General features: G+C 38.5%; 1 protein-coding gene across 1 annotated transcript in view; it reads right to left on the reverse strand.

Moving 5' to 3' along the window:
• SORCS2 (sortilin related VPS10 domain containing receptor 2) overlaps positions 1 to 17,244 on the reverse strand; it is a 591,182-nt gene that overhangs the window by 376,435 nt on the left and 197,503 nt on the right. Inside the window, exon 2 of the mRNA XM_086611291.1 lies at positions 12,463 to 12,530. Within this exon, the coding sequence (XP_086467417.1) occupies positions 12,463 to 12,530 (68 nt within the window). The remainder of the gene's footprint in view (positions 1 to 12,462; positions 12,531 to 17,244) is intronic.

The following is a 17,244-nucleotide window of genomic DNA, read 5'->3' on the forward strand; positions in this document are numbered from 1 at the left end:
TCCCAACGCTTACTTTGTAACATCTAACAGTAATTCACTTTTCTTCGCCACCCGTCAGAGAACAGACTAGAGCCTCTTCAAACAATTCCAGATTAGCCAGTCAAACTGAACATACAGATTCAGAACAGGATGGAGTCATAAAAGTTTTGACTCTTCCTTCTTTAATTTCTCTTGTAAGAAAACAATATGGCTAAGTAACACATTTGAGGGAACAATCTTCATTGGAACAAATGCAATTTGACTCCCTTTGTTCCCAACCCCAGTCCTAAATGTTCTTGTGGTGAAGACTGTTTCACAAGCTTGCTGCATGAATTGAGGCAAATCCATTAGCTTCCTATAGATTTTGAGTGGCTACCATATATCCTGATTATCAGAGCTAATTCTGAATTTCATCCCATTTCCTTTTTGTTGTTTCCAATTAGCTGGTACCCATCACATACTCCACCTTTGGAATCCAGCTTTGATAGGAACATGCCAAGAGACAAGAATCCACTAAACTAATGTTGCGCCTCTATCCATTCTTCTCAATTCATAATCACTTTTTCAAGAAATAAGCAGTTTTTACTCCAGCAATTTCAGGTGTCTACATTTGACACTTGAAACTCTGTCAATCAAGAGCAGACATGTAAGAAAGCATAGGTCAAGCTAAGGAGGACCCAAAATTGTCCAAAACCTCTGATAGCAGTGAAAAACTGCTGTATGAAGTCCACTCTTTGAATAAGACACCAGCTTTACACAAACCCAGGATTAGTACATGAGTCTTTTCCCTCAAAAACTCTGCTTTGCACATTTCAACATTCTCACTTAAAAGAACTGTCTTATAAGTAAAGGATCATTTTTAAAAAAGGCACATAATTCTCCTTCCTTTCCTAGCAAAATTAATCTTCCTGTTTGTGGCCACAATAACATTTACCTGCAGTAGACGAATCTTCAAAAGTGAAAAAAAAATACTTTAACCTGTCATTCAGTCTGATTAATGCTTTATTTAGAAGAGCCCTTGTTACAACCAATTACAGCATATCCTGTTTAATTACCTAGGAGTTGCTCCACAACAAACTAGAATTCTATGACTAGAAACAATAGGCTTGGCTTTGGTTGTGGATTACAGCAGCTGCAGCCAAGAGATGTCATAAATAATACACCAGCAACTAAATCAAAACCCATCAAGAACTCTTACTGCATAACAAAAGTGAGGACAAAAAGTTAATGCTGGCATCCCTACTGTTCTTACACCGAGAGGTTCAGTGCAACGAGACCAATGTTACCTTTTCAAGAGGTAATGAAGTGACTTAGGTATCTAAGTAATTTTTAAAATACTGAATTTCCACTGAGACTTTCAGAACTGTACAGGACAAGGCCATGAGCAACCTGATTAACTTCTGCAATGAGTCCTGCTGTGAGCAGGGGTTGTACTTGATGACCACCAGAGCTCCCTTGCAGCCAAAATTATTCTCTGAATATATGCAATACAATAAACTTCTCCGTAAAGCAGACATGTATGTGATCAACCAGGAATCAGAAAACTTACGTCCTATTCCCAGCCCTATCAAACATGCTAAAGAAAAAAAGAAATAATAATGTTTGTTATTATCAATGTGCATCAATTCCCAAGATGAAATTTCAAAAGTTTTTATAAAAACTCAACTATTGGAAGTACAAAGACCAAGACTTCCAAGCTAACACAGAAATCAGGAGAAAAATATTTACTCATATTTAATTATTGAAGTACTTTACAGATGTTAACATGCCTTTTAAGAAGCTACATCCAATTATCAGCGTGAACTTTTTGAAAAACAGCTCTGCCTTTCACATAGCAGTGCATGTTAAGAGATGTCATACCTGAAGTATATTTAAGCAAGGAGTCAATGTCTCCTCTAACTGTGACCTACTAAAGTACCGTTATGACAGGTCAGGGTGCTTTATGCAGCATACTTGTAACATACTTTTCTGATCTTTAAATAATTAACTTTCTTTCCTTCTTTAATTTTATTTAAATGTACTTCTTGGACACTTTCCATTCTGGAACACCAATAGATTCATATATTCACCTGAGGCCATGTGGAAAACCGAGGCATGAGAGTGTTTACTCTGGGCTTCTGCACTTTGACAGAAAGCGCTGCCCTCTCACAGCACAGAGGAATATTTCACTGGTGCCTCGTTCCAGTTAGCACACAGCACTCTGAGCCAAGGTGAACACTGCACCAAACTAGCGCCGTATTTAAGTATTACGCACCTGAAATCATCACGCATACAAAATGTACAATACACATCACGTGTATTTTGCTTCCAAATATTTTTAATGAGGCTAAAAAGTAAAATATTACTATTTTTCTAATTTTACATGTCAGGCTGAAGAAAAAGCAAATTAAAAACCTGAAACCTGAGACACTAGTATGTAGTACAGACACTGCCTAGGGTAAGGTAAAGGGAGAGAAATCTCAAACTAGTCAGTATACTTCAGAACAGCACAATTTTATTTTAAATCACATTTTTCCATATACACTGAATCCCAAAGAGACATTACGAAATTAAGGAGTGGACAGCATATGGTAAGAATTAAGATAAACCAGTGATAAGTATCCAAATTCTTGGAAGACAGTAAAATTTCAAATCATTTTCTCTTCCATGCATTAACATTTTATGTTGAAGTCTTCAGAACAGCCAGTGATCCTAAGGATGGATCAGCATTACAGAAAACTAGCTGAACTGTACAGAAAGTACGACCATACATCCTCTTCCTGCCAGAAAGGAAAGCTTGAAAGACTGGATATTGAAAGGTTGAACGATGTAGATGCTTTTCAGCTGAACTGTTAAGTCTTTTTGATATTAAGAAAGCACACTTTACTGTGTGTCTGCTATACTTGTTTCCCTGGCTTTTGCCCCGAGATGGCTGTATTTCACCAATACTGCAATGTCTTTTTATCAAGGGTGTAATTCAAACTGCACACACCCTCTTTAAGAAAAAAAATATCCCTTTGGCCAAGAAAGTACACATCAGATTTGAAAAAACTAAACTAACAGACAGGTGCTTTCAACAAATAGGCAGTACCAGGGATTTCCCTCCTGGATTTCAGATTGAAATTACAAGTTCAGATCCTGTGATAGAAAATTGGGACCAAATGTGCTCACAGGTCATGAAAATATCTACAGTCTGTCAAAGCAATTACAGGGGAAAAGTCCTGTCATCAGAAGGACATCACCTCTGGAACAGCTTCAGAGGCCAGCCTTGGAGATGACATGTTAGGCAAAAATGAAAAAACTTTCGGTAGGCACTTAATATCTTACCTAAAAAGCAGCTTCTTCAGTCCGGACTGGAGAAGTCAGCCCTGGAAAAGACAGAAACCCAGCCCCATGAAAGAGGGAGGGCATAGCTAGAAAGAAAAGGCCATCAAGAGGGAAAACTGGTGAGAAAGCAAAATATCTTTTTTGAAGGCTAGCTTGAGAATGGCTATTTGTTGAAGCAAAATAAGTTGCTGTCCTTATACTGTGTTCTCTATATGCAATAGGAGGAAACGATGCCAAAGTGGAATGAAGGGAGCGGAAGTAGGAAAGGATAAAATATCATACAAAACAAAACAACTAACAAAACAAAGCAACTAACAAAACAAAACAACTAACAAAAAACAACAGCAACAAAAAAAAAAATCAACAAAAGTAGCTGGAACAGAGCTTCAATTGACTAATTATCAGTCATCTGTTCAATGAGAGGCGGCAGGGATAGGAAGGAAAAACTCTCAACTAACCTTCCATATATCAGAACACCAAAAGAACCAAGCCATTAAATCTTACTGTAAGATGGGTTTCATTTTTGTAAACTACCCATGCCCCAAAATTCTTCGGCACATAGGATTATATTTGTATGTTTAAAACTAGCCTGTATGGAATTTTTAATTGTCCCAATCTCTTCCAAATTAAAGCAGAGAAAGCTGCCTAACAAGATAAAGTTCCTAATAAATAACTTATGTTGGAAATATTGCCTTTGTTATTTTCACACTGAAAAATATATTCCATACTGCAGGGATAATGAGAGTATAAAACATTAACACTACATTTTTCTATACCACTCTGCATAATTAACTATGCAGCTGTTCATTCATTCAGCCCCAACAACCAAATTAATTTGCAATCAGTTTCGCAGGGGATGCACTACAGCAGACTGCACGTACTACAGAAGCAAGCGAAGCTGCTCTCATGCCAGATACCACATCAGTGACACAAGGTGCCCTACACTAAGAGAAGCAACGGGGGGTTGCAAAGCAGCATTTTCAAAACAGCAGCTGAGAAAAGGCTCTTCCTTATTAGTTGCCTTGTAGCAGACTACAGGTGGTTTTGGATGGGTCTCACGTTATGTCAGCACTCTCTGATCTGCTGTCCTTCTCAGGCTCAAGCCAAAAACTTTAAGAAGACAAAACAACAAAACATCCCTAAGATTTACAGCATCTTTGTATTATTTGCATGAATGCAGCATTACAGCCCCAACACTGACTGGGGTCCCATTGTGCCTGTGTAATCAGTTCTCCAAATTACTTATATTTCAAACAAACAAACGGGGCAAAGACCAAAGGGAGGAAAGCATAGGAATGGTAGGTTCTTCAAACAAGGTCACACAGTAGGCTGAAGGTGAAACCAGCAACCTCACTAGTTGCTGAGTGCAATGTCATATATACTTTACCAGATGCTCTGCCAAGTCATGACTTTACCCTTTTCAGTTTTAAAAAAAAAAGTATCCTAGTTGGGTTTTCATACCTCATTTATCATCACAAAAATGTGATGAGCAATGAAACTAGCTGCTTTGATTGTTGTTTCTTATTTATTCCATTTTGCAGAGTGGCAAAGGAAACACTGCTTTATATATATATGGTGTCATTCCATCTGCCCCTAGGTTACGGGCTCGGCACCTCCCTGCTGTGCTGGCCTGCTGACAGTGGGAGTTAATGGATGACAATGCAGCAAAGTACTTCTGATTAGCTAAAAACTGATGGCTCAACTGTTTTTATATGAATTTAGCACAGAGGAATCATGCCACACTAAAAGCTCTGAGGTTGCAACTGTCAATTTGATTGTATAGAAGTGGATCGTGGGCAGTGCCAATGCAAGCTTCCCTCTTTTATGCTGGGAGGGAGGGCAAAAGCAACACACATACAAAATTACAAACCCCACAGATGATTAATGCACAAAAAGACATTGTTCCTCTACTCCTCATCTTACATCTGTCTGCTGAGGCTAGCAAGAAAGATGATCATGTCTTGTAGGGAGGCTTATGCAATAAAGATACCATGACAGATCAGAGAAAACACCAGTGAAGTGGCTTTCCGAAACTTCCTACTGCTACCAACCTGGATGGGTTTGGGTAGGAAAGATTGCTTATTCTATTACTGTCAGTCCCAGCCAAAAGCAATCTACTTAAAACCGGAACCTGTGGTACAATTCCCACACAGTCTATGCCCATAAAAAAATGTTTATGATACCAGTTCCAGTTAAAGCAATCAGAAGTTCTATGACTTAGGTTCAAGTTACTCAAACAAGAGGACAGGATTATTAACCATTTAAAATAAACAGTTTTTCTTTCTCAGTAAATTCACTCACTCATTATGAGTTATATCTCACAATGATTTAATTCCTTTCAGGAGGAGGAAAAAAAGGAGGAGGAAAAAAAGGAGGAGGAAAAAAAGGAGGAGGAAAAAAAAGGGAGGAGGAAAAAAAGGAGGAGGAAAAAAGGAGGAGGAAAAAAAAGGAGGAGGAAAAAAGGAGAGGGCAAAAAAAAAAAAAAAGGGAGGAGGAAAAAAAAAAGGAGGAGGAAAAAAAAGGAGGAGGAAAAAAAGGAGGAGAAAAAAAGGAGGAGGAAAAAAAGGAGGAGGAAAAAAAAAGGAGGAGGGAAAAAAAGGAGGAGGAAAAAAAGGAGGAATCTACGTGTAAAGTAGCAAAATTCCCATGCTCCAAGATATATTTCACATGCTCAGCAGTCATGCTGCAACCAGCTCCAATAAACAAGTGTACTGCAAGTAAGAGACTTTTCCTAACTATATGAATCACAGCTTTCCAACTGGATCTTAATCCATATGTCGTATATTTTTTGTGTATTCACAAACTAGTGTAGAAATATATAAACATCTGAAATCATCATCACCACTCTGAGTTGTTGAAGACTTAGAATAGTAGTTATGACACAGCGCTCTCACGTGAGCAACAGATATTCAGTAAAGAATTTTGGATAAACTTCGGTGGTAACTTTTACTTGCTTGTGGGATTTATTTTTTTCAGTTCAGATCTTTATACATACTAGGTATAAAAATATTTTTTAAAATGCTATTATGCTAACACAGACATAAAAAGGCCTCTTTAAGCTAAGTCCTGTGCCCTGGAGAGCCATTTAAAAGACATGTCCTTTAGAGGGGTCTACAGGTCACGATTCAGAGAACAGTCCCAAATATCCACTACCAAAGTTCATTCTTTTATTGAATGGCCAAAAGCTGAAGCCAAAACATAAGACAGGATGAGTGCAGCACCAAGGTAACAGCAAGGTTATTGCCAATGTGATGGGTCTTGGTCCTAGGAAAAACTATAGTGGGTCGTGTGTCCACTAGAGCACACACTACAGAAGCACACCACAATGTTGGTACCCTTTAAGTCCTTAAATCAATACCACTGCCCATCAAAAACATCGATAACCATCTCTTCAATATCTTGCACATTCCAAGGTTTGTCAAGACATGTTTCTTTCATTGCCTTTGTCTATTACGTATTTTTCTTGCCTGACACCCATAATAAAACACTGCTGATAAGCTGAAATCCACTGCATTCATTTTCTAACTATGGTTTTACAGCTTATTTTAAACGCCTAAAATAAATTTTAAATAGAGACTTTCTGGCACAATTCAACTCACAATGATGCAGAATATTAGCAGGACAGAAATTGCAGCAAGATAACGAAAGTCTTTGTCATGCTATTAGGTGAATATGGAAATATGATCAAAGAGAGCACAAAAATCTGTTGTTCAGTAAGGAAAATAAAATTCTAATTGTAGGACTTGCCTTTTCAACTGTAATGCCCAAAACCTTTTCACAGTGAAACAGGTGTAAATAAGGATATAATAGGAGGACAAAAGAGCTGCACAGGTATAATTGAGGGCAGTCTATTTTTATTGCAGAACCTGCATTACTCAGGATGATGCATTAGCCAGAGAAAGCACAGCTAGACATTAGATCCAAGCTGAGTTCGCTGGGCTAATAATTAGAAAGCCATTTCTTTTTTTTGTTTTTACTTGGAAAGAGAGCAAATTTGATATGGAAATCACAGACTCAATAACTTCATCCCCTGGGGCCATTTCTATAAAGTCACTTTTCAAAGCAGAACCAAAACATAAGACCATCTGGAAGCGCAAGTTGCTGTAGAATGCAGTTGCTCGCTTATTAAGCAGCACTTCACACCAAGGAAGAATTTTGCTGGGGCACCAGAGTCTATATTGTGGGGTTTTTGTTTTGCTTTTCAAATTAATTTCAGGAAACAAGTGAAATGAGTTTCACCTGCAAGTCCAAAGAGTTTGGATACAAATGCCCATACTCGTTTTCACGCACTCCATGAGCCACACTCCTGAGTAGTATATTGTTCACTGCGTCTACCTTAGAAGAATCTCCTGCTCTTTGTAGTCCGGATTTTAACCTTAGGATAGGCGTGCACCTTTGAATAGATGCCCAAAGCACCATGCAGTCACTGTGCATTGATCGCTACTGGTGGACAGTGGGCTTGTACAACCGGGTCTTGCCCTGAACATGTGGCTTTTTGTGAGTGCAGATAGTAACAGCTGTGCCACCAGAGAAGATTTTCCTGGCTCCCGGAGGTTTGCCAAGTCTCATGCTGTCCATGAAGCTCACTCAACTGCTCTCACCTCCAGCTGCCCAGCCACTAACCTAGACTCAGATCCTTCTCTCACAACGCTGAGACTTCGCTCCCTCTTCAGGCAGCATTTGGAGTAAGGAGTCCCAGGATGTTCAGCTAGGACAGCCCACCAGATTTAAGTAGCCGGAGAAACCCGTTTCTTCATTCAGCAGTTCACTATTGACAACATGGGGCAAAACATCCCAACATCTCTGACAATGGGTCTACTTGGGGTTTAACATGCAATGCTGAGAGGAGTTAACGTTGCAGTTAACATCAAATAATGCCGTTTGTTTTGCTGTGGTGAAGCAATAACAACATGGTGATGCCATTGGGAACAATGGCAATTACACTGCAAGTCGCATTAGCACTACCATATCATTACAGCTTGATAACATGCAATCAAAACTTTATTAGCAATCATCATCAGCATCTATTATTCATTGCTTAGATCAAGTTAAGAATGGGAAGGCTGCATGTATACCAGAAAAAGCCAGCCTAAGCACAGGGTTGGAAGGCAATTCCATGGCCAAAGAGTGCTGAGTCACTGCATAACCTTCAGCGACCAGTAACCATCTCAGGTGCCTCATGTACAAATGGAACAATTAAAAAAAAAAGTCTTTTTCCAAGAGACATTATTAGGATTAATTAACTCAGGTGTGCAGATAAGTATTAGTATTAATTTCTTAGTGGCTACTGATTCAAAGTTAAAAGATTTTATTTTAAAATTCAAGTACATACACCTAAAGCTGCAGGCATGCAACGGATGCAAGCAGGCGTCTGAGGCTGTAAAATATTTATGCACAAACTGGTCCATAAAGCATACAAAAACACATATTGAAGTATCTATTATCCTAAATTGTCCATTTGCTTCAGGTCTTTCGTACTGTAAACATGCCGGATAAAGATGTGTGTGGACTTTGACAGGAACAATTCTAGTACACAAAGTATCTTCAACGCATGCACAATTTGTGAAGACAATTTTAGTACCTGAGTTTTAAGTTGTAGTCACAGTATCAGTTTTTTCATTATGCGAATGAGGCCTAATGTCAAACAACCTGTATTCCCAATACGTACTGCAGTTTAGAAACTCTAAAATAAAGCTGAAAACAACCCTCTGTTCCTTCTCAATAAGTTCTTTGAATTTATATTCAAAGGGGCAACCAATGTCATCTCTGATTATTTCCCTACCTTATTTTGAGCCAAATAACTATACAATTTACTCCAACCTTAACAATTACTTAATAAGCAAATTAGCAAAGTATCTGACTGGAGCAGCACACCCGGGTGTTTTCTAACTACAGTTTTCCACTGAGATTTATGCCTCCACCTCCTCAGTGCAAACAGACATGGCTGCTATTAGTAAAAAGTTGTTAAGACTTTCATTATCCAGCACCATTTTCCCTGTTTATTCAACAATGAAAAGATTCCAAGGTAATTAAAATTTAGGCCTCCCAATCCTGTAACCTGACCTGCATGGGCAAGCATAAATTACCTACACAAATCAACGACGCTCTACAGAGGCACAGAAATTCATCACTTACATCCACTTCAAAAAAAAAAAAAAATCTATTTTCTTCACATAATGCCCCTTTGGGCATGTAACTCCGACTGATGTTTTTCCCCACCATTTGCATTACTGTTAAAGGTCTGACTGCAACTCCAAGGTCACTAAGAACAAATAAGCATCACTGGACCACTGAGTCACCCTTCCATTCTCATTCCCTGTTTCACTAAGCAAGGAAAAAAAAAATTATTTTGAGGGATGGGATAAAAATATAGAGAGTTGAAGAGGAAATATTTTTTAGAGGAAGAAAAGAAAGATACAGTTTCAAGAAACAAAAGAATTGCTAAATGGTAGGGTAATAATTACTGATTGGCAAGATAAAAGCAGAAGATTAACAATATTTTAAATATAACCTGGTGGGGATTGATCAGGTTATAAACAAGTTTATTTTCACTAAAGACTTAGAGAAATCAAGTGTCTGGTATGATCTAGTTGGACAAGATAGGAAGAAGAAAAACATTGGACTGATCCAGGAAATAATCAGACGGGATCCCTTCTCGCTAGGGCACAGAAACCTCACAAAGATTAATGGCTTTTGTCCGCTGACAAAAAAACCCTATAACATTTTTCACACCTGTTTTACTGTATATTTGTTCTGATGCAAATGAGAGGAATGCAAAAGAGAATCAAACAAAGAAATTTAGAAATATATACGTTGTGCATTCTGGGCAGGTTGCCAATGTGAGTACAGCACCTCAGCTCCATCAGCAAACATGAACCCCCACCAATTTACAACCAACCAGTTTACACAGAGAAAAACACAAAAGTTCCCTAACTTCACAGACAGAATTTATTTATTTTAATTTTTTAATACAAATAAAAAGCTACATTTTTTTAGAGGCATTTAGTGCCTCTGCCTCAACAGAGAGAGGCACTATTTGATATTTTTGCACCAGTTGGTGTCATTTGTGCTTTTCCAGATCCAGGCACTTTGTAACTCCCCCAGTCTGACAACTGCATGTGCCACTTTTACACCACAGCGGGCAGAGGTGGAGGAAGGAGATGAGCCCAGAACAGAACATATCTAGGGATGGATCAGCTACCACCCCCAGCCCAAATGCTCATCTTCCGCACTTGCTTCCTTTCAGCTTTCCATCCTAGTTTTGTAAACAACCAAAGCATCTGGTACATCTATTACTTGTAAGTAAAAGGGCCTGATTTCCCTATGATGCACATGAGCATCAATTTTATTTGAATGCAGTTCACACCAGTTCTTCTTTACACCAGCTGTCAGCAAGGTCTGAGTGACCTTGTTTAAAGTGTTTATGTTCTCAAAAGAAAGCAACATTATCTGAAGCCTGTTTTATGTTTATTTTGAAAGAGCAGAGAGTTTATTTTGAAGAGTCCAACTGAATAAGTTTAAAAGACTTCCATGACAGATTACACTGAAGCATGGATAGCAAAATTTGAAACATACTGCACATGTTGTATAGGCCGGGGGCATATAACGGGAAAGCAATGTGTGCTTGCGCAACTATGGGAGCATTCAAATTGCCATTTGGTTGTCGTCTTTGCACAAGATGTTGGGCAAAAATTAAAACAGAAACAAATGTGCAATTATTTTTGCATCTTCTGAGTTTAAAGGATAATTACAAATGAACCATAATAGCCCTAAAAAGGCTAATCCTGAGCCAATACTAAGCGGTCTCCATTTGGTCTTACTCTTTTTCCTGAAAATCCTGTCTTTATGTCTAGAAGTTTCTTTTTTTACTTGAAAAGACTCTTGTTGTGCTGCGTGGACCACTGCCCCGGCCAGACGGTGCTACTCAGCTTCTAGTATGACGACAAGGTATTGCAAAGATACGCTGTCACTATGAGAAATCCCACAAGGTTAAAACAATGCAGCCTCCTTCAAAACAAGTAACAAGGCTGGCGTGCAGCATGTCCTGGTCACAGACTTTTCCCACTCTCTAGTCCCTTGCCCACTTCTTTTCTTGGATTGTCTCTGTTAATCTCCTTACACACACAAAGGAAGGTTGAGTCCCCATACAAGCTCTTGGGACAGTACGAGGTTTATAAGTACCTCAGCCACAAGGTATTAGATAACCCATTTGTTTCTAGATCTGAAGCTTGCAGGCTACATAAGAATTTCACATAAGATTCCTCAAATACATCTCCTGGCATTTATAACAACTATTTAGATATTCCAGCAGAATATTTCAAGAATATTTCTACTGCTACAGATAACTCAGCAAAACTAACATAGCAAACATTGGAGCAATATTATATTTATTAGTAACAATGAATACTTTCACTTTTGAAGTATACATAATGGGTCTAGCAAAAATTTGTGGTGGAAGATTTATACAGATACACAGAAAATTAGAGCACAAAAAGCCCACTTAGCAAAACAAAATTAACACAAGAATATAACCAGTATGACTAGTATAACATAGGCTTACTCCAGCCCCGGTTTTGTGCAGATACACACCTGAGCTTGCAATTTGTGCACACACAGGCAACAAGCATGTTGATACCTTAAGTCATGAATGTTAAGGAAATGAGAATCAATTCAGAAATTTATTTAGATTACTACATATTCCCAGTTGCCATAAGAGACAATATAACCTACACTGGTATTATATTTCATCCCATCGTGACTGCTTCCAAATCAGAATTATTTACTAACCTCAATACCGTACTCAAGAGCAGTAAGAATTCCCAACAGAGACATCCCAACACAGTAAGTATGTCAAAGTTTTAAGTAACTTTGATGCAAAATTTCTAAGAAAAGGAAAAGAATGGCATCTTGCAAAGTGGCATCAGGAAGGTACCTTAGACACTCTATCATTATCTCTACTGTTGAAACTCATTTCAAACTCTTTCTTATAGAACTGCAAGAACTGCATTTAGGGAAGAGAAGGATTAAGGGCTGATGACAATCTGGATAATCTTGCTATATTAGCATCAATCAGCTACCAACTCAACTCAGCAGCAGTTTGGAAAGGGAAAATAGACGGCGCTATTCTGAGAATGAGGACTGGCAAGGGGAAGGTTATAGGGAAAGCAGAGAACTTACCTCCACAAAGAGCTCTCCAGCACTTTCCCCATGTCAGTATGATAATACTTGGTAAGGATCAGGATCACCTAAAAAGAAAATGAAAGTAAAAGTATTTATATTTATAAACCGATATCTAGAAGTAGATCATGGGCAGCACTATTTTGGCGAACGCAAAAATGAGGCTCCTGAAAATCTGAACTGTATTTCACTTTATTTTTAACTCTAACCAATTTTCCTTATAAGCTGTTTTTTTTTCCCTTTCTTTTTCTGAGAAGAGTGATTTCAACACTCGAAGTTTTCTGCAAACCTGGCGACTTTGTGAAGGACTACCTGTTTCACATGAGCAGTGGACTTGGAATAGTCACATAAATCCCATGACCACATGACAGCCCCCAAGCAATTTGTATGACTTTCTCAGCAGGAAGAACCAATCTGGTTGCTAGTTTAAATTTAGGAGGCAAGTCTCTTGGACATCTACAGACACAATTTATTTTTTTTTTTACTCCAAAGCATTAAACAATGGTGATTATCTGTGATTATCCATAAAACAAATTCAGGCAGAAAATGAGGTCTAGTCTTCCCTACAAGATCAGAAATCCAACTTTCATGTTTGTCATTTTTCGTTCCTAGACATATCACTTTTTTTTCCTTCAAGAATCAGCTCTGTGCTCTGTAAATTACTCATCTACATCACCAAGAGCCAACAAAATACACGAGCAAATTTCATCCACAAAACATCTTCAATCTGTAAGAAGAATCAGCAAGTACTTTCTATCTGCTCAACATCCAACAAATTCACTGCTCAAACAACGTAAAGCACCAGTCCATGACTGGTATATCAAGCTGAATGCTGTGCTTTATATATAGATCATTTAAAACAGATTTCCTTCACTTGCTGCCAGTCCATATTAGTGGTTCTAATACCCACGTTCCCATAGCAACCCAATGGAGGTAAAACAGGGAGAACCTCTGGTTCCTTGCACAGCTGCTGGCTTTCTTTAACGCAAAGTCAATGTCAGTCTCCAACAGTTTGGAGCATGCTGTTGTTTAGCTGGCACTTCCTCTGCTCCTGACCACCAGATGAAATTTCCAGCTAACAGCAACTGTAGGCATTCACTTTGATTATTCACATAATTAATACACCGATGATACATTTATGTTGCAGCTCTCTGTACTCTGGAGTTTGTGAAAGAACAGAATTCCGGACCACAGGTGTTACGTACATGGCCCTTTAGAAATAACACGTTTTCCAGAACTGAGCTATAATACCAGCTTCACTCAGGGTTATCTAAACCTAATAAATTCACAACACGTATTCCAGGAGTATATTGATATAAGTAAAAGCAGAACCAATCCATAATTCACAAATAGTATTATTCTCTCCTCTTCTCAAAAGAGTCACAATCTACCAGACCACTTTGTTTGAATTTGACAATTTATAAAAATAAAGGCTTGGTTTACAATAAAGCAAGACACACACACACACACACAAAAAAAGCTTTTACTTTTAAATAGGTTACTACAAGACTTTCAAAGCCAAGAGAAGGAAACATTTCCCAAAGGAGAGAGTATCTACTGATGAGATTCCTGGCTACAGCCCAAGCACGCTCCAACAGGTCAGCTATTTATTCTATTGTCAGTGTCTTAACTACAGCTTTCTGCTCATGCTTGCAATTAAAGAGGGAAAGAAAGAAACTCCACTACTGGGAGCACCTATTGGCTCCAATTATTAAGGAAAAAAATTCACACCGTGCTTTTCTAAACAATTGAAATTCCTCTTAGGCCACAAAAATTGACCTAAGAGGTTTTTTTAAGAGATACAAGAATGCATATTTGGTGCATGACAAGAAAAAAGATATATCGAAAGATGTAAGAGATTACATTTTCTTTCCTTACACTCATGCACAACCAGAGACTGAATCCTGAACTTAGTAAGCCAACCTTTTTCCATCTGTACATCCTACAACCATAGCTTTTAAAATTCAGATCATTTCCAGTAATGTACGTCGGAGCTATTCTACCACAGGGTAAACCCGCTGTTCCATTCCTAAATTAAACTGGTTACTACCACACACAGAAGATCCTATTGGGTTACCCTTAATCCACCTGCTCTGAACTTAACCTCTATGGAAGCATCAACAGAGCACCTTCCAGATCAGCCATTTCTGTAACTCAGCACCTGTCCTAGGTGTTAAAGGCTTTCAGGAGCAAGGGGGGTGCTCATTGTACTGCTGGCTAGCTGTAGTTCATTTAGGGGACGCACACATCAGATCAGAAAGCTACTGTTGTTCCACACACTTTAAATGAATGCCTTCCAGGCAATTGCAAATGGCATTGGGGAGCAGCCATAATCAGTAAAATGTCTTATTCACGCTGCAGAATTGGTGCCTTAATCTGAGTCATAGCTCTGAGAAAGGGATGTCGGTATTTTCCAATCTGACTGGTAAATTCATTTAAAAATTAAAATAACTTATTTTGCATTTCAGAGGCATGGACAATGACTTAGGAAAAACAAAGCCATAATGAGCCATTTTTGAATTCTTAAACACTGTTAGCAGATTCCTGTTGCAACCTAAGAAGCATGAGGCTGCCAGGGAGCTGACCACTATTTAACTATGCCAGTGGCTATCATCTCAATAACTAAAAAATGTAGGTCAGCTATTTAACAGATTTTACAGCACTGTCCTCTAAACTGTGGGTATCTTTTCAGGCTAAATAGTGATCCTGCTAACCAGAATGGTGTTTTTTCTCAATTAATAAACGGATCAAAGGAACAGGAGAAATCATTTCACAATAAAATCGTAAAGGTCTTCAGGATTCTGGATTTTGTGAATCATTTGTAAGAGCAGAGCCCTGTTTCACTGATTCCATTTCAATGGGGCTTCATAATTACAAGCACTTTACAGGCTGGATGGAAGCCAATGGTTCACACACACGGCTATCCTAGTGAAAGTGCTTGGGTGGCCTGTAGATGGGGAGAGGCTTGAAGCACAACAGGAACTGAGCAACATTCAGGGGTATGATTCTTAAAAAGCTCATACTACCACCAGTCACGGACAGCTAAAATAAATTTAGCTTTTTTGTGTTATTCTTTTAAAGCTAAAATAAACGTAAGCAATGTAGGAGAATTACATTGACCAGATTCTTTACTTAAGGATGGATTTATAGCATTACCTAGAAATCTCCTAGTCCGTCCAGTCTCTTGTTTTATGAAAAGACTTGTGAAACCATTTTAAACTATTTCATCTTAAATTTGCTCACATTTCTTTGAGTTAGACCTCAGAGTATGTCAATGGAGGTAGCAACAGTAATTCACTGTTGTATGCAAGTCATGTACAAACATCTGATGGTGCTTCTGGTCAAATATACCTAAGAAACATATCCCTTCTGCTTTCATTGCCCTGAAACAAAAGTCCCTAGGCATTCCTTCTTCCCAGATTCCTCAGAATGTGTTTGTTACCAGTAACACCACCAAGGCCGTTCTAACTGCAACGCCTAAATAAGGAAAACTTTAATGAAGCTCAAAGACTGGAATTCTGTTTCTTTGAGAGTTTTAAGTAAATACAAGTAGAAATACATACGTATTTTGGCCCAAAATAAAGAAATGCATGTCTAGAACAGATTTCTTGCTCAGTATTTGAGTGTCACAGACTTCTCTTAGGAGCAGTTCTTACTGCACCTTATGGCTTTCCGAGTACCTTTCTACTGCTTGCTCTGACCCCAGAGAGTTATGCTCCTTTGCAGGAAGGTGGCAGACCACTGCAGTTTCACTTCCCTTCAGGAACATTGAAATAAACAGAGCATCGTACCTACAGTTGCCTGCCAGGTTCCCTGCAGAGAATTCAGAAGACAACATTTTCACTCTTTTCTTTCCAAGAAATTGTTTTATTTTGATACTACATGACAGGTATATGCCAACCATGTCACACAGTACAGATGTAAAATAAAAAGGGAAAAAAGGAAAATGAAAACTTTTAGCTTTCGACACAAAATTAGTGCTCTCTTACTCGCTTCTTTACTAAAGCCCTTGACTTCTCCATAAAGCCAGAATTGGTGAGGATTTGTCCCCAAGGGCCAAGGTATGGAAGATAAATATCCCTTAGGGTCCCAAATATATCCCTTATATAATCCCAAATAAATATCCCTTATATCCCAAAAGTCATATGCAATGTGCATTGAAAGTAAGTTTTCAGTGGAAGTAATAACTGTCATTCTGGTCAATTCATCCAGGCTGGGAGACCTTGAAATCCAGAAATTTCTCTACCTTTACATTTTCATCTTCTCCCTCACCTTTTTTTGGGGGGATGGGGAGGTGCACAGTGACAATTTTGATTCTCCCATGCCATTCCTCTGCTCCCATAACTTAGCTCCTGCCTGGGTGGATTCTTGCTGTTATGGTAGTTACAGCTCAAAACTATTCTGCGAACAAAAAAGTTGTAGCAGTTTCTGACCCAAAAATCCCTTCTGGATGTAGACCTGTCTTTAGGAGTGCACTGGGTTTTCAGTGACTGACAGACAGGGAAAACAAATGGAAAATTCCACAGATAATAGTATCCACGAATAATTGAAGTTAATTATCTACACTTTTCCCCTCTCCTTTTCCCTTGCTCTCTTCTGAAAATGCTTTGCAGCAAGGCTGAACCAAAAAGAGCAAAACTTCGCTTTAACAGATACAATGTGCTTTTAATCATTTCCTAATAAAATTTTGGCTTTAAAGAAGCCCATTTTAATCCTCTCTTTTCATCACCATGTCAGCTAAAAGGGGCAAGAGAGGAAAAAGGAACAAATTCTAGATCAATC

The sequence above is a fragment of the Tauraco erythrolophus genome, chromosome 5 (genome assembly GCF_009769465.1).
Source record: "Tauraco erythrolophus isolate bTauEry1 chromosome 5, bTauEry1.pri, whole genome shotgun sequence".
Classification (NCBI taxonomy): domain Eukaryota; kingdom Metazoa; phylum Chordata; class Aves; order Musophagiformes; family Musophagidae; genus Tauraco; species Tauraco erythrolophus.